The sequence below is a fragment of the Trichomycterus rosablanca genome, chromosome 11 (assembly GCF_030014385.1).
Source record: "Trichomycterus rosablanca isolate fTriRos1 chromosome 11, fTriRos1.hap1, whole genome shotgun sequence".
NCBI classification, from domain to species: domain Eukaryota; kingdom Metazoa; phylum Chordata; class Actinopteri; order Siluriformes; family Trichomycteridae; genus Trichomycterus; species Trichomycterus rosablanca.
Genome location: NC_085998.1, coordinates 2,181,996 through 2,202,043, shown reverse-complemented (window position 1 = coordinate 2,202,043; position 20,048 = coordinate 2,181,996). Strand labels below are relative to the sequence as shown.

At 44.8% G+C, this 20,048-nt stretch overlaps 1 protein-coding gene across 7 annotated transcripts in view; it reads left to right on the top strand.

The window, feature by feature from the left end:
- sema6dl (sema domain, transmembrane domain (TM), and cytoplasmic domain, (semaphorin) 6D, like) overlaps window positions 1–20,048 on the top strand; it is a 42,321-nt gene that overhangs the window by 12,884 nt on the left and 9,389 nt on the right. For 6 of the 7 annotated variants that reach the window (XM_063004716.1, XM_063004714.1, XM_063004715.1 and 3 more), the window contains exons 2-16: window positions 5,067–5,222; window positions 5,452–5,563; window positions 5,653–5,713; window positions 6,189–6,251; window positions 6,444–6,545; window positions 6,642–6,732; window positions 8,056–8,175; window positions 8,501–8,589; window positions 9,134–9,351; window positions 9,462–9,593; window positions 9,931–10,086; window positions 11,490–11,663; window positions 11,810–11,950; window positions 12,163–12,240; window positions 13,670–13,728. In XM_063004716.1, the coding sequence (XP_062860786.1) occupies window positions 5,117–5,222; window positions 5,452–5,563; window positions 5,653–5,713; window positions 6,189–6,251; window positions 6,444–6,545; window positions 6,642–6,732; window positions 8,056–8,175; window positions 8,501–8,589; window positions 9,134–9,351; window positions 9,462–9,593; window positions 9,931–10,086; window positions 11,490–11,663; window positions 11,810–11,950; window positions 12,163–12,240; window positions 13,670–13,728 (1,702 nt within the window). In that variant the 5' untranslated portion in view covers window positions 5,067–5,116. Of the gene's footprint in view, window positions 1–5,066; window positions 5,223–5,451; window positions 5,564–5,652; window positions 5,714–6,188; window positions 6,252–6,443; window positions 6,546–6,641; window positions 6,733–8,055; window positions 8,176–8,500; window positions 8,590–9,133; window positions 9,352–9,461; window positions 9,594–9,930; window positions 10,087–11,489; window positions 11,664–11,809; window positions 11,951–12,162; window positions 12,241–13,669; window positions 14,099–20,048 lie in introns of those variants that run through there. The other variant, XM_063004717.1, reaches the window with a different exon arrangement.

Sequence of the window (20,048 nt, the reverse complement as noted above, 5' to 3'; positions counted from 1 at the left end):
TTTATTGGTGACTTCAGATGATTCCTCGTTTCCCAGATTCCTGGTTTCTTGGTGTTCTTCGTTCCTAGAGTTCCTGAATCACAAATCTGCAGCCTGTGTTCCATAACGCATCTGACAGACTCGTTTACCCAAAGAGCCTCAGCGCTGAGACAGGATACAGTCCACGCAGCGAGGGGGTTACAGGTCACTGCTCAAAAATAGAGGTGTTCCTGTTTTTAGAGCCTCTGAATTCTTCCCAACACCGTCCATTCTTTTAGTGTCTGTAGGTCAAGGGTTTCTGATTAGCCAGTGTTCCCTTATTCCCTAGTTTATGTGTCCCAGGTTTCAGTAGGTCTGGTTCCTCTAAAACTACTGAACTATTTATAAATGTCCTAAAATGTTTATGATCCCCTGGTGTCCTTAGTTGACCATTCCAAACCAAATCCAGTTTTGAGACAGTGACACTACAACCAAGAACGGTCAGTAAACTAAAGACACCTGGAACAAATGGAACGGTCGACTAGGAACACCAGAAGATCAATAAGATTTGGGACATTTAGAGTTAGAACAGAGAACAGCTTTGAGTTCTGATTTGTGGATTCCAGATGTTCTGTGTTCTAACAACACTTAACACTGTTCTGTGTTCCAGCGGTTGGAACTGAAGTCAAAACTGTTCCGGGTTCCGGCGTTCCCAAGGGTTCAAATTCTTCACTTTCAAATAAATAAACAGACGGCCTGAGAACGTGTTTCAACATCCATGAAACTGAACGTTCCTGAATGTTCCGTGTTCCAGCGATGGTACAGAACTCAACACAGTTCCGGGTTCTCAACGTTCTGTTGTTCCAATCGCCCTGGTTTGGAGAACACTTGGTTCCTAACGCCCTACTTAGCTTCATTACCTAGCGCCCGGTGTCGGGTGGCGTCCTCGCTCTCAGGTTTAGTCTCCAGATGTTCCCTCTTTTTTGGACTGTTCCCTTAACTTTGCAGATTCCACTCTAGTTTTCCAGCGTTCCCAACGTTCTACGTTCTAATATCACTCTGTGGTTTGTTTGTTCTAATCCGCCAGCTGATACAGAACTGCAGACACCACCGTCCTGGCTGATCGACTTGGTCTGTTATAGGAGAACCGTCACCGCGTTTAACGTTCTGCTGATCTGTTAGCTCAGATAGCGGAACGTACGATAGCGCGGATCAGCAGGAGCGATCGACGGATTAGCCTGAGATCGCTGATTAAGTAATATAGAGGACCCGAACGTATAGCTTATCTGTCCGCCGTACGTCCTTCACTGTGTGTCAGGGAGACATCAGAACTGTTCTCATGGATCAGAACCGTTCTCATAGATCAGAATCGTCCTAATAGATCAGAACCGTTCTCATAGATCAGAACCGTATTCATGGATCAGAACCGTTCTCATGGATCAGAACCATATTCATGGCTCAAAACCGTTCTTATAGATCAGAACCGTTCTCATAGATCAGAACCGTATTCATGGATCAGAACCGTTCTCATGGATCAGAACCATATTCATGGCTCAAAACCGTTCTTATAGATCAGAACCGTTCTCATGGATCAGAACCGTCCTCATGGATCAGAACCGTTCTTATAGATCAGAACCGTTCTCATGGATCAGAACCGTTCTTATATATCAGAGCCGTTCTTATAGATCAGAACCATATTCATGGATCAGAACCGTTCTTATAGATCAGAACCGTTCTCATAGATCGGAACAATATTCATGGATCAAAACCGTTCTTTTAGATCAGAACTGTTCTCATGGATCAGAACCGTTCTGATGGATCAGAACCATATTCATGGATCAGAACCATATTCATAGATCAGAACCGTTCTTATAGATCAGAACCGTATTCATGGATCAGTAAGGTCGAGTTTTAGAGGTTAGCGGATGAGTTAGAGCATCACAGATCAACACAGTTAGCTTATTTTTGACAGAGGACACAGAGACGTTAAAAGTCGCTGCTAATGGTCGATTTTATCTGGCGCTCATCTGGCGGTTCTAGCGTTTGGAGCTCTGTTCTGTGTTAAATGGAACTTAACACTTCTTTGTTCTAGCACTTGGAGAAGAGCTCCCCAGTGTTCTGTCTTGTTTTAGTGGTTGAAAAAGAACTAAGAGCTCATCAATGGTCTGTGTTGTAGTCTTTGGAATGGAACTCACTGTTCTGTGTTCTAGTACTTAGAAAAAAAACTTGTCGCTGTTCTGTTCTAGCTTTCTGCGCAGATCCCAAAACTGTTCTCTGTTCTAGTGTTTCAAACAGAACTCAACACTGTTCTGTGTTCTAGCACTTGGAAGAAAAGCTCATTAATGCTCTGTGTTTTAGTCTTGGGATTGGAACTCACTGTTCTGTGTTCTACTGCTTAGAAAAGAGCCTAACATTGTTCTGAGTTCTAGCATTTCAAACAGAACTCAACCCTGTTCTCTGACTATTGTCTGGAACAAAACTCCAAACTGTTCTGTGTTCTAGCACTTGAAGAAGAGCTCATTAATGCTCTGTGTTTTAGTCTTTGGAATGGTTCTGTGTTCTAGCACTTAGAAAAGAGCTTAACATTGTTTTAGTGTTAAAAAACAGAACTCAACTGTTGTGTTCTAGCATTTCAAATAGAACTCAACCCTGTTCTCTGTCTAGTGTTTGGAACAGAACTCCTACTCTGTTCTGGGTTCTGAGCTTTAGTAGTATCAGTAGTAGATCAGTTCTATTAAACATCATGTGAAAACATCTCAAAGGTCCAAAACATTGGGGTTCTGAGAAGAACACGTGAAAGGTTCTACCCTGTGTAGAACCCTTTCAGACCGGCGCTTCTCCCTCATATAAACAAAAACACACGGCTGAAGATTTTCCTTCCACTCGGGCAGGAGCTTCACCTGATTCCACTTAACCAGAAGCTCATGATCTTCAGACTACTGATGAGTGGAAGCAGGTGGAGGTCCTGCAGGGGCGGCATGAAGATCAGACACTTCTAATGGTTCTGTGAGAACTCCTCAAGGAACACAAACCAAGCAACAAGGTCTCAGCAAGCGTTCCTGGTGAAGAACCTGTTCCAACATTGTAGAGGTTCAGAGGTGCGAAAGGTGGATTGGCTGCTCTAAAAGTTCCCCTAGGTGTGTGTCCAGTATGGAGCGGTCAGTATAAAGACACACACACACACACACACACACATGTCATTGCATATGTTGAGTGCTATTTATAGACAGGTTGGCTGTACTGTTTGACCTCTGCCTCACACACACACACACACGCACACACACACACAAAGACAGTTGGCACTGGGCATGCTGGTGTGTGTGTGTGTGTGTGTGTGTTGCTTTAATTGTGTCTGTTTATTTGCAACTGATATTCATGTTCACAGGTCAGATAAAGGTCAGAGACGAATAGCTCATTCTAAAAGGACACACACACACACACACACACGAGAGGACATCATGATCATGTACACTATGCAGAAGGTGTGTTTATCCAAACACAGTTGAAAAATCCACCTACAGCGCTGTTATCATGGAAACGTCTTAGGAAAAATAAGTGTTTTTAAGGCCGGCCTGCAGGAACAGCTTTGTAGCCGTGTGTGTGTGTGTGTGTCGGGCTTGGTTAAGCCAGCTGAAAGCAATCGACCTGCACACACACACACACACACACATACACACACTTCTACAGTAACACTTCTCATGCAGGTTAAAGGCTGCACATATAAATCAGCTCTGTTCAGGTGAATATTCATGTAAACAGTGTGTGTGTGTATGTGTGTGTGTGTGTGTGTGTGTGTGTGTGTGTGTTACTGGCGTGTGCTTTGAAAGCTCTCAGGGTGCGACTTTTAAACGACACACACACACACACACACACACACACACACACGCTGACAGCGGTATTGATCTATGTAATTAGCACTGCACTCAATCTGCTCTCGTCCCACAACCAATCAGAATCCGTCGATCGCAGCCCCGCCCCGACTGATCGGCGTGATTGATCTGTACATCATTGATCCTCATGACCTGATTGACTTTCAGGAGTGTGTGTGTGTGTGTGTGTGTGTGTGTGGTGTTGCTAGAATAAAGGTCTCCCAAGGGTTCGAATTCTTCCCTTTTAACAAAGTGAATGGACGCCCTGAGGACGCCCTAGTGATGGTACAAAACTCAACACTTCAGTGGTCTAGTGTTTAAAGTAGAACTCAACACTGTTCTGTGTTCTAGTGTTTGGAACTCAAAACTGTTCTGTGTTCTAGTGTTTGGCACTCAACACTGTTCCATGTACTAGTGTGTGGGGTGGAACTCAACACTGTTCTGTGTTCTAGCGTTTGGTACAGAACTCAAAACTGTTCTGTGTTCTGTTTGGAACTCAAAACTGTTCTGTGTTCTACTGTAGTGTTTGGAATTCAACACTGTTCTGTGTTCTAGTGTTTAAAGTAGAACTCAACACTGTTCCATGTTCTAGTTTGTGGAGAAGACCTCACCACTGTTCTGTGTTCTAGTGTTTGGTACAGAACTCAACACTGTTCCATGTTCTAGTTTGTGGAGAAGATCTCAACACTGTTCTGTGTTCTAGTGTTTGGAACTCAAAACTGTTCTGTGTTCTAGTGTTTGGAACTCAAAACTGTTCTGTGTTCTAGTGTTTGGAACTCAACACTGTTTTGTGTTCTAGTTTGTGGAGAAGACCTCAAAACTGTTCTGTGTTCTAGTGTTTGGTACAGAACTCAACACTTTTCCGTGTTCTAGTTTGTGGAGAAGACCTCACCACTGTTCTGTGTTCTAGTGTTTGGACCTCAACACTTTTCCGTGTTCTAGTTTGTGGAGAAGACCTCACCACTGTTCCGTGTTCTAGTTTGTGGAGAAGACCTCACCACTGTTCTGTGTTCTAGTGTTTGGAACGCAACACTGTTCTGTGTTCTAGTTTGTGAAGAAGACCTCAACACTGTTCTGTGTTCTAGCATGTGGGGTGGAACTCGACACTGTCAGCCAACCAGCAGAGGTCGCAGTTCTGTGGCAGAAACGAAACCCTGTCCACCCTCCCTCCCTCAGGCACGGCTGATACTCGGACTTGTCTGCGCGGCGATGCTAACGGCGTGTGTGTTTGTGGTGCAGGTAACAGTTGGGACTGTGCAGTAGCGGCGGTGTGAACTTGGAGGAGGGAGATGAACGGCGTAACCATTCTCAACCTGCTGCTGCTGCTAACGGTTCGGAACCATGCCGTCCGCTTCCCCGAGGACGCCGCCCCCTTCGACAGCGTGGACCATCACTGTGAGACGCCACACACACACACACACACACACACACACAAGATAGCGGCGTGCGTACTCTATGTGATCTTTTCAGCTCACAGGACCTTGGAGTACGTCTGTGGGAATTTGTGCCCATTCGGCAATACAAAAAAACCTGATTTGTATAGCTGGGCGCCAATGTCAGTGGGTGTTCCAATTCATCCCAGCGCTGTTGTTCCCTCTAAACCGAGCTTTTGTTTCCGCTCCAGATTCCCGACAGTACCCGGTGTTCCGGGGTCGGCCGGCGGGGAACGAGTCTCAGCACCGGCTGGACTTCCAGCTCATGACCAGGATCCAGGACACGCTCTTCATCGCCGGCAGGTAAAAGCTCCCGCCACGTCCGGCCGCTGAGAGGATCCGGCTAATCCCCGCTCGCCGTGGTGCTAATCCGCTGTTCTCCTCGTTTACAGGGATCAGGTGTATTTAGTGAGTCTGAGAGAGTCGTACAGGAACGAGATCACGCCCTACAGGGTGAGTCCCTCCCCAAACATCCCACACCCCCCGTCTCTACCTGAGCAGGCACGGCTGTGTCCCAAACAATAGTACTGATATCATGATATGTTAGTACTGATATCGCAATATAGTAGTACTGATATATTGTTACTGATATAATATATTAGTATTGATATAGTAATACTGATATATTGTTACTGATATAATATATTAGTATTGATATAGTAGTACTGATATATTGTTACTGATATAATATATTAGTATTGATATAGTAGTACTGATATATTGTTACTGATATAATATATTAGTATTGATATAGTAGTACTGATATATTGTTAGTGATATAATATATTAGTACTGATATCGTGATAATTTAGCATTATGATATTAAAGCACATCAGTCTGGAGTTCTGTTTTCTTGGGTTCTTTGTGACCCAGTTTGAGTACATATGAGGAGTGTGGAATTGTGGGTAACGTAGTTCTGTGATTGCAGAAGTTAACGTGGAGGTCGAGCCAGGCGGACCGAGAGAACTGCGCCCTGAAAGGAAAACACCGGGTGAGTGTTTCATCCGGGTATAAATGTGAATGACGCTGCCCACTACTGCTGGGACTGAGGGTTTTAATCCCCAGCGGTGCTATCGACCTGTCAGGCGTCTACACACAGACAAGATTGGGCGTGTCTGATAAGCGTGAAATGGAATGATGACCTCCCTCCCTCTCTCTCTCTCTCTCTCTCTCTCTCTCTCAGGACGAGTGCCACAACTTTATTAAAGTTTTGGTGCCCAGAAACGACGACCTGGCTTTCATCTGCGGGACCAACGGGTTCAACCCCATGTGCCGTTACTACAGGGTACACACACACACACACACACACACACTCATGATACACACATTGTTTATATCTCCTGTACACACACACACTCACATCCTCTCTCTCTCTCTGTAGCTGGATAACCTGGAGTTCGACGGTGAGGAGATCAGTGGGTTGGCGCGATGCCCCTTTGATGCCAAGCAGACCAACGTGGCTCTATTTTCAGGTACCAGCACTGACTTGCGTAGAGTCAAAACACATCCTTCACCCTATCGAGTGTACTGTGGGTGTGCGGGGGTGTTTAGTGATCAATAGGGTATTTATAGGGTACTGTATTATATTTGATACCCAATGCATTATATTTGATACCCACTACACCTATCATTTGGGTTATCAGACATAATAAAGGCTGCGCTGCCACTGTTGGACCCCTGAGCAGGAACCTTCACCCTCACCTACACCCTCATTCACTCCCGGTGAGATAAAACGGATGGAAACGTAAATCCTAATGAACTCGCATTTCTGGTCGATTACAATCCTAGAAATTGAGAATTAGGGGCCTCGCTCAAGGGTCCAAGTGTGGGTTAAGGTCAGTGGTGGGGCTTGAACTAGCAACATTACAAATACAGGTCCAGTATCTTCACCCCTGAGCCCCCACTGGTCTATGCTATGTTCTCAGGTGCTTGTATGGTGCACTGTTTCTTATTGTGGATTAAGACTTGCTCAAGGGTCCAACAGTGGCAACCTGGCAGCAGTGGGGCTTGAACTAGCAACTTTATGATTACTGGTTCGGTATTTTAACCCCTGAGCTTCTACCCTCTTTGAAATAAGTAAAAGAGAATCTTTAAAAAGCCAAAAATACACCGGGATTCACAACATTGACAATATGGGACTGAATATAATATGAGCAATTGAGGGTTGAGAGAGGGTCTTGCTCAAGGGTCCAACAGTGTCAGCCTGGCAGTGGTGGGGCTTGAACCAGCAACCTTCCAACTACTGATTTAGTACTTTAACCCCTGAGCTTCCACTGATCTCTGTTATGTACTTCGGTTATCGTATGGTGCACTGTTTCCAATAAAGGATTAAGACTTGCTCAGGGGTCCAACAGTGACTACCTGGCAGCAGTGGGACTTGAACTAGCAACTTTCCGATTGCTGGTTTAGAATTTTAACCCCTGAGCTTCTCCCACCTTTGGAATAAAAGACAGAGAACCTTTAAATAGCTAAAAATACACCAGGTTCTCAGATTCACAACACTGACAAATGGGGCTGCATATAATATGAGCAACTGAGGGTTAAGGGCCTTGCTCAAGGGTCCAACAGTGACTACCTAGCAACTAACAACGTTACAAATCCTGGTCCAGTATCTTCACCCCGGATGTACCACTGATCTACATTATGTACTCTGGTTCTCTTATGGTGCACCATTTACAGTTGTGGGTTAAGGGTTGCTCAAGGGTCCAACAGTGACTATCTGGCATCAGTCCAGAACCTTACCCTACTTACTGAAGTGTAGATAAACTGTGTGTGTGTGTGTGTGTGTGTCGTAGACGGTAAGCTGTATTCGGCCACGGTGGCGGACTTCCTGGCGAGCGACGCGGTGATTTATCGCAGCATGGGAGACGGATCGGCTCTGAGAACCATCAAATACGACTCCAAGTGGTTAAAAGGTAAACATGCCGTTACTGTGTTTGTTTAGTGGATACGCTCGTTACGGACCGGCTGGGCGTCCGACAGACACGATCGGCTGTGCCCGTGGGAGGGTACGGTGGGGTGGTTCCCTCTTTGCTGTAGCACCTGCAATACCCTAGAGTTGTGGATTGGGACACAGCCCATTGCTAAGATCTTGTTGCTGATGGACACGCCCGTCCGGTTCTCTCATGTGGCTCTAAAACACAACACACACACACACACACACACACACTCATGTAGGTCAGCAGCTCTAAAAAGAAATATATCGACAGGTCAGAACTGACCCGGTCCGTGTCTCCACAGAGCCGCACTTCCTGCACGCAGTGGATTATGGGAACTACGTTTACTTCTTCTTCCGAGAGATCGCTGCAGAACACAACAACCTTGGACGGGTACGACACACACACACACACACACACACACACACACACACACACACAACTTTATACAGTGTTCCTGGGAACTGAAAGAACAGGGCACGACAGAACAGGCAGGTTGGGGTGTAGCTGCGCCAAACAAGAAAGGTCTGCTTTTTTTGGGAGACTCCACCCGGCAACAGGCATGAACCAAAACATCTGAGGGACTCACCCTCACATGTACCGTCCAAACAACATCTAATAGATCCCTCACCCTCAGATCCACATCTAATAGATCCCTCACCCTCACATGTACCATCCAAACAACATCTAATAGATCCCTCACCCTCACATGTACCATCCAAACAACATCTAATAGATCCCTCACCCTCAGATCCACATCTAATAGATCCCTCACCCTCACATGTACCATCCAAACAACATCTAATAGATCCCTCACCCTCACATGTACCATCCAAACAACATCTAATAGATCCCTCACCCTCACATGTACCATCCAAACAACATCTAATAGATCCCTCGCCCTGACTGTAACGCCCGTCTCTATCCCCGGGTGTAGGCGGTGTACTCCCGGGTCGCCCGGATCTGTAAGAACGACGTGGGCGGATCCCAGCGGGTCCTGGAGAAACACTGGACGTCGTTCGTCAAGGCTCGTCTCAACTGCTCCGTCCCCGGAGAATCGTTCTTCTACTTCGACGTCCTGCAGTCCATCACCGACATCATCGACATCGACGGGGTCCCGTCTGTGGTGGGCGTGTTCACCACCCAGCTCAACAGGTACGACCCTCACCCTCACACACACACACACACACACCTGTACTTAACGACCCGAGCTTATTAGAGCCGCTAACGGCACTGATTGGTGGTGTTCATGATGCGTTCTTCAGTATTCCAGGTTCGGCCGTGTGCGCCTTCTCCATGCCGGACATCGAGAGATCCTTTAACGGACGCTTCAAGGAGCAGAAGACTCCAGATTCGGTGTGGACGCCCGTCCCCGAGGACAGGCTGCCCAAACCCAGGTCAGAACCACAACTATACAACTCCTGTTTAATACAAAAGTGGGATGACCTCACTAGAGGCACAAATCCCCACAGGCACACTCACACATGCTTCCACTGCCCTTAAAAAAGAGAGCGTGTGGTTTTAAAACGGGGTGTCCAGATACTTTCGGCTCTACAGCGAGACGGAGGGAGGCGAGATGGCTAACGAGCGCTCGCTACAGGAGGCTGAATAATTCATAAAGAATAATTAGGCGTGTGGAAGCGTGGACGGCGTGACGGAGCGTAACGAGTGTGTGTGTGTGTGTGTGTGTGTGTGTGTGCGTGCGTGTGTGCGTGTGTGTGTGTGTGTGTACAGACCCGGTTGCTGCGCCGCTCATGGATCAGCCGAGTCCTACAAAAGCTCAAATGAGTTTCCGGACGAGACGCTGCAGTTTATAAAGCTGCACCCGCTGATGGACGCCGCCGTGCCCGCCATCGGAGACGAGCCCTGGTTCACCAAGACCAGAGTCAGGTAACGGCGGGGCAGCAGCTAGCACGGGGTTAGCGTGGGCGACAATCACGTAGCGTGAAGGATAGTACCGCCACTCCTTGGGATTTGGGGATTTTGCCAAGTTATCTTGGGACTTTTTAGTACAATCTTGGGATTATTTCCGACTATTTTAGGATTTTTTAGGACAATTTTAAGATTATTTAGGACAATTTTAAAATTATTTAGTACAATCTTGGGATTATTTAGGACAATCTTAAGATTATTTAGGACAATTTTTAAATTATTTAGTACAATCTTAAGATTATTTAGGACAATTTTTAAATTATTTAGTACAATCTTGGGATTATTTAGGACAATTTTAAAATTATTTAGTACAATCTTGGGATTATTTAGGACAATCTTAAGATTATTTAGGACAATTTTTAAATTATTTAGTACAATCTTAAGATTATTTAGGACAATTTTTAAATTATTTAGTACAATCTTAAGATTATTTAGGACAATTTTTAAATTATTTAGTACAATCTTAAGATTATTTAGGACAATTTTAAAATTATTTAGTACAATCTTGGGATTATTTAGGACAATTTTTAAATTATTTAGTACAATCTTAAGATTATTTAGGACAATTTTTAAATTATTTAGTACAATCTTAAGATTATTTAGGACAATTTTAAAATTATTTAGTACAATCTTGGGATTATTTAGGACAATTTTTAAATTATTTAGTACAATCTTAAGATTATTTAGGACAATTTTAAAATTATTTAGTACAATCTTGGGATTATTTAGGACAATTTTTAAATTATTTAGTACAATCTTAAGATTATTTAGGACAATTTTAAAATTATTTAGTACAATCTTGGGATTATTTAGGACAATCTTAAGATTATTTAGGACAATTTTTAAATTATTTAGTACAATCTTAAGATTATTTAGGACAATTTTTAAATTATTTAGTACAATCTTGGGATTATTTAGGACAATTTTAAGATTATTTAGGACAATTTGTAAATTATTTAGTACAATCTTAAGATTATTTAGGACAATTTGTAAATTATTTAGTACAATCTTGGGATTATTTAGGACAATCTTAAAATTATTTAGGACAATTTTTAAATTATTTAGTACAATCTTAAAATTATTTAGGACAATCTTGGGATTATTTCCAACTATTTTAGGATTTTTTAGGACAATCTTGGAATTTTTATTACAATCTTAAGATTATTTAGGACAATTTTTAAATTATTTGGTACAATCTTGGGATTATTTAGGACAATCTTGGGATTATTTAGTACAATCTTAACACTTTAGTACAATCTTGGGATTATTTAGTACAATCTTGGGAATTCTTAAACTTTTAAGAAGAGAATGAGTGATAATCAAATGAACGGCGTGTTTGATGGTCGACTCCGTGTCTGCAGGTACCGGCTGATGGCGCTGGCGGTGGACAACGCGGCGGGTCCGTACGGGAACTACACGGTGGTCTTTATCGGCTCCGAGGAGGGAATCGTGCACAAGGTGCTGGCGAAGACCGCGCCCTTCTCCCTGAACGACAGCGTCCTGCTGGAGGAGATCGACGTCTTCAATCAGGCTAAGTATGTGCCTCACGTGCTCCTTTAGCCACGCCCATTTCCTTCAGGTGTAATACACCTTTCCCTGTCGACCCAGGTCCACCTTGACCCTGACCAGGATAAAACCCTTGATAATGAATGAATGAGTATTTGTATGTTTGTGTCTGCAGATGTTTGTCGAGCAGCGAGGACGAGCGGCGGGTTTTATCCTTCCACCTGGACACACACACACACACCCTGTACGTGGCGTTCTCCAGCTGTGTGGTCCGGATTCCTCTCAGCCGCTGTGAGAGACACAAAAACTGTCACAAGTGAGGACACACACACACACACACACACACACACACACACACACACCTGCACACACACACTCATACACATACAAACCTGCACACACATACCTGCACATTGACACACACTCATACACACGTCATTATTATTATATTAATGGTGATATTACGTCTACATTTACACTGACCCGTGTGTGTGTGTGTGTGTGTGTGTGTGTGTGTGTGTGTTACAGAGCGTGTATCGCGTCTAGAGATCCGTATTGTGGTTGGATGCCACATGGAGCTTGTGAGAGGATTCCAGCAGCAGTACAGTAAGTACACACACACACACACACACACACACACACACACAGAGAGAATTCAAAAGATACACACTTACATACATACATGCACAAAATCACACACACACACACACACACACACACACACTCGCAATATATACAAACACACATGCACACATACACAGAATCACACACAAAATACACATACAAGACACACACACATACACAAACTCATGCACACAAATACACAAAATCAAACACACAAGATACACACACACATACAAAACACACACATACACAAAACATACATAGACAGACACACACAAACACACAAGTTACACGCACTTACACACTAGATACAAACACACATACGTTACACAAACACACACACACACTAAATCACACACAAAAGATACTCAAACACTTACACAAGATACACACACACATGTATATACACACACACACTTACACACTAGATACAAACACACAAATACACAATCACACACACACACACGATACAGACACACACACGTACATAAACAAAATCACACACACAGGATACTCAAACACTTACACAAGATACACACACACATACATGTATACACACACACACTTACACACTAGATACAAACACACAAATACACAATCACACACACACACACAAGATACAGACACACACACGTACATAAACAAAATCACACACACAGGATACTCAAACACTTACACAAGATACACACACACATACATGTATACACACACACACTTACACACTAGATACAAACACACAAATACACAATCACACACACACACACGATACAGACACACACACGTACATAAACAAAATCACACACACAGGATACTCAAACACTTACACAAGATACACACACACATACATGTATACACACACACACTTACACACTAGACACAAACACACACAAGTTACACAAACACACATGCACACACACAATCACACACATGCAAAATACACATACACACATATGTGCGCATACACACATGAACACACAATCACACACACAAGACACACACATACACACATTTAAACAGATACACACACATGCACACGCACAAGAACAAATACATAAGTGTACACTACATACACACACACACACACACACACACAAAATCACATATATACGCATGATACACAAACACACAAGCGCACATGTACACAAGAGCACACTTACAAACGCACACACACACATACATACAAATACACACACATGCACGCACACACTCAAGATCACAAACACGTACACACGTATACAGGGGACACACACAAGATACACACACACACACACACACACACATATGCAAGAGCACACACACACACACACACACACACATTCACACACGCACACACAAACCTATGGCTGACGTTTGCATTTCTCTTTGTGTGTGTGTGTGTGTGTGTGTGTGTGTGTGTGTGTGTGTGTTTCAGATCTGGTTTTGAACAGGATGTTGAGTTCGGTGACACGACGAGACTCGGCGACTGTCACGGTGAGATCATCATCATCATCATCATCATCATCATCATCATCACGTTCTCTCACACACACACACACACACACACACACACACACACACACACTCCTAACACACACTCCTAACACACACACCTCTAACACACACTCCTAACACACTCACACACACAAGCTAACTCTGTACTACACTCTCACACACACTCCTAACACACACACACTTCTAACACACACACACACTCCTAACACACACTCACACACTCCTAACACACACACACACAAGCTAATTCTGTACTACACACACACACTTCTAACACACACACACACACTTCTAACACACTCACACACACTCCTAACACACACACACACTCCTAACACACTCACACACACAAGCTAATTCTGTACTACACTCTCACACACACTCATAACACACTCACACACTCCTAACACACACACACACACTTCTAACACACACACACACACACTCCTAACACACACACACACACTCCTAACACACACACACACACACACTCCTAACACACACACACACCCTCCTAACACATACACACACTTCTAACACACACACACTCCTAACACACACACACACACACACTCCTAACACACACACACACCCTCCTAACACATACACACACTTCTAACACACACACACACACACTCCTAACACACACACACACACTCCTAACACACACACACACCCTCCTAACACACACACACTCCTAACACACTCACACACACTCCTAACACACACACACCCTCCTAACACACACACACTCCTAACATACTCACACACACTCCTAACACACACACACACACACTCCTAACACACACACACACCCTCCTAACACATACACACACTTCTAACACACACACACACACACACACACACTTCTAACACACACACACACACTTCTAACACACACACACACACACTCCTAACACACACACACACACTCCTAACACACACACACACCCTCCTAACACATACACACACTTCTAACACACACACACACACACACTCCTAACACACACACAAACACACACACACACCTAACACACACACACACCCTCCTAACACACACACACTCCTAACACACTCACACACACTCCTAACACACACACACCCTCCTAACACATACACACACTTCTAACACACACACACACTCCTAACACACTCACACACACTCCTAACACACACACACACTCCTAACACACACACACACTCCTAACACACACACACACACTGCTAACACACACACACTCCTAACACACACACACACACTCCTAACACACACACACACTCCTAACACACACACACACACACACTCCTAACACACTCACACACACTCCTAACACACACACACACTCCTAACACACACACACACTCCTAACACACACACACACACACACACTCCTAACACACACACACTTCTAACACACACACACACACACACTCCTAACACACACACACACACTCCTAACACACACACACCCTCCTAACACACACACACTCCTAACATACTCACACACACTCCTAACACACACACACACACACACTCCTAACACACACACACACCCTCCTAACACATACACACACTTCTAACACACACACACACACACACACACACACTTCTAACACACACACACACACTTCTAACACACACACACTCCTAACACACACACACACACTCCTAACACACACACACACCCTCCTAACACATACACACACTTCTAACACACACACACACACACACACTCCTAACACACACACAAACACACACACACTCCTAACACACACACACACCCTCCTAACACACACACACTCCTAACACACTCACACACACTCCTAACACACACACACCCTCCTAACACATACACACACTTCTAACACACACACACACTCCTAACACACTCACACACACTCCTAACACACACACACACACACACACACACACACTCCTAACACACACACACACACACACTCCTAACACACACACACACTCCTAACACACACACACACACACACTCCTAACACACACACACTCCTAACACACTCACACACACTCCTAACACACACACACACTCCTAACACACACACACACTCCTAACACACACACACACTCCTAACACACACACACACACACACTCCTAACACACACACACTTCTAACACACACACACACACACTCCTAACACACACACACACACTCCTAACACACACACACACCCTCCTAACACATACACACACTTCTAACACACACACACACACACACTCCTAACACACACACACACACCCTCCTAACACACACACACTCCTAACACACTTACACACACTCCTAACACACACACACCCTCCTAACACATACACACACTTCTAACACACACACACACTCCTAACACACTCACACACACTCCTAACACACACACACACTCCTAACACACACACACACTCCTAACACACACACACACACACACTCCTAACACACACACACACTCCTAACACACACCTAACACACTTACACACCTAACACACACACACACACACACTCCTAACACACTCACACACACTCCCAACACACACACACACACACACACACACACTCCTAACACACACACACACACACTCCTAACACACACACACACTCCTAACACACACACTCCTAACACACACACACACACACTCTAACACACATACACACACTCCTAACACACACACACACTCCTAACACACACACACACACACACTCCTAACACACACACACACCCTCCTAACACACACACACTCCTAACATACTCACACACACTCCTAACACACACACACACACACTCCTAACACACACACACACCCTCCTAACACATACACACACTTCTAACACACACACACACACACACACACACTTCTAACACACACACACACACTTCTAACACACACACACACACACTCCTAACACACACACACACACTCCTAACACACACACACACCCTCCTAACACATACACACACTTCTAACACACACACACACACACACTCCTAACACACACACAAACACACACACACACCTAACACACACACACACCCTCCTAACACACACACACTCCTAACACACTCACACACACTCCTAACACACACACACCCTCCTAACACATACACACACTTCTAACACACACACACACTCCTAACACACTCACACACACTCCTAACACACACACACACTCCTAACACACACACACACTCCTAACACACACACACACACTGCTAACACACACACACTCCTAACACACACACACACACTCCTAACACACACACACACTCCTAACACACACACACACACACACTCCTAACACACTCACACACACTCCTAACACACACACACACTCCTAACACACACACACACTCCTAACACACACACACACACACACACTCCTAACACACACACACTTCTAACACACACACACACACACACTCCTAACACACACACACACACACCTAACACACACACACCCTCCTAACACACACACACTCCTAACATACTCACACACACTCCTAACACACACACACACACACACTCCTAACACACACACACACCCTCCTAACACATACACACACTTCTAACACACACACACACACACACACACACACTTCTAACACACACACACACACTCTAACACACACACACTCCTAACACACACACACACACTCCTAACACACACACACACCCTCCTAACACATACACACACTTCTAACACACACACACACACACACACTCCTAACACACACACAAACACACACACACTCCTAACACACACACACACCCTCCTAACACACACACACTCCTAACACACTCACACACACTCCTAACACACACACACCCTCCTAACACATACACACACTTCTAACACACACACACACTCCTAACACACTCACACACACTCCTAACACACACACACACACACACACACACACACTCCTAACACACACACACACACACACTCCTAACACACACACACACTCCTAACACACACACACACACACACTCCTAACACACACACACTCCTAACACACACTCACACACACTCCTAACACACACACACACTCCTAACACACACACACACTCCTAACACACACACACACTCCTAACACACACACACACACACACTCCTAACACACACACACTTCTAACACACACACACACACACTCCTAACACACACACACACACTCCTAACACACACACACACCCTCCTAACACATACACACACTTCTAACACACACACACACACACACTCCTAACACACACACACACACCCTCCTAACACACACACACTCCTAACACACTTACACACACTCCTAACACACACACACCCTCCTAACACATACACACACTTCTAACACACACACACACTCCTAACACACTCACACACACTCCTAACACACACACACACTCCTAACACACACACACACTCCTAACACACACACACACACACACTCCTAACACACACACACACTCCTAACACACACCTAACACACTTACACACCTAACACACACACACACACACACTCCTAACACACTCACACACACTCCCAACACACACACACACACACACACACACACTCCTAACACACACACACACACACTCCTAACACACACACACACTCCTAACACACACACTCCTAACACACACACACACACACTTCTAACACACATACACACACTCCTAACACACACACACACTCCTAACACACACACACACACACACTCCTAACACACACACACTTCTAACACACATACACACACACTCCTAACACACACACACACACTCCTAACACACACACACACCCTCCTAACACATACACACACTTCTAACACACACACACACACACACTCCTAACACACACACACACCCTCCTAACACACACACACTCCTAACACACTTACACACACTCCTAACACACACACACACCCTCCTAACACATACACACACTTCTAACACACACACACACTCCTAACACACTCACACACACACTCCTAACACACACACACACTCCTAACACACACACACACTCCTAACACACACACACACACTCCTAACACACACACACACCTAACACACTTACACACCTAACACACACACACACACACACTCCTAACACACTCACACACACTCCCAACACACACACACACACACACACACTCCTAACACACACACACACTCCTAACACACACACACACACACTCCTAACACACACACTCCTAACACACACACACACACACTTCTAACACACATACACACACTCCTAACACACACACACACACTTCTAACACACACACACACACTCCTAACACACACACACACACACACACTCTAACACACACACACACACTCCTAACACACACACACACACTCCTAACACACACACACACACTTCTAACACACACACACACACACACTTCTAACACACACACACACACACACTTCTAACACACACACACACACACACACACTCCTAACACACACTCACACACTCCTAACACACACACACACAAGCTAATTCTGTACTACACACACACACTTCTAACACACACACACACACTTCTAACACACTCACACACACTCCTAACACACACACACACACACACTCCTAACACACACACTCCTAACACACACACACACACACTCTAACACACATACACACACTCCTAACACACACACACACACTTCTAACACACACACACACACACTCCTAACACACACACACACACACACACTTCTAACACACACACACACACTCCTAACACACACACACACACTCCTAACACACACACACACACACTTCTAACACACACACACACTTCTAACACACACACACACACACACACACTCCTAACACACACTCACACACTCCTAACACACACACACCCTCCTAACACACACACACTCCTAACATACTCACACACACTCCTAACACACACACACACACACACTCCTAACACACACACACACCCTCCTAACACATACACACACTTCTAACACACACACACACACACACACACACACACACTTCTAACACACACACACACACTTCTAACACACACACACTCCTAACACACACACACACACACTCCTAACACACACACACACCCTCCTAACACATACACACACTTCTAACACACACACACACACACACACACACACACACACACTCCTAACACACACACACACCCTCCTAACACACACACACTCCTAACACACTCACACACACTCCTAACACACACACACCCTCCTAACACATACACACACTTCTAACAATCTGTCTCGCGTGTGT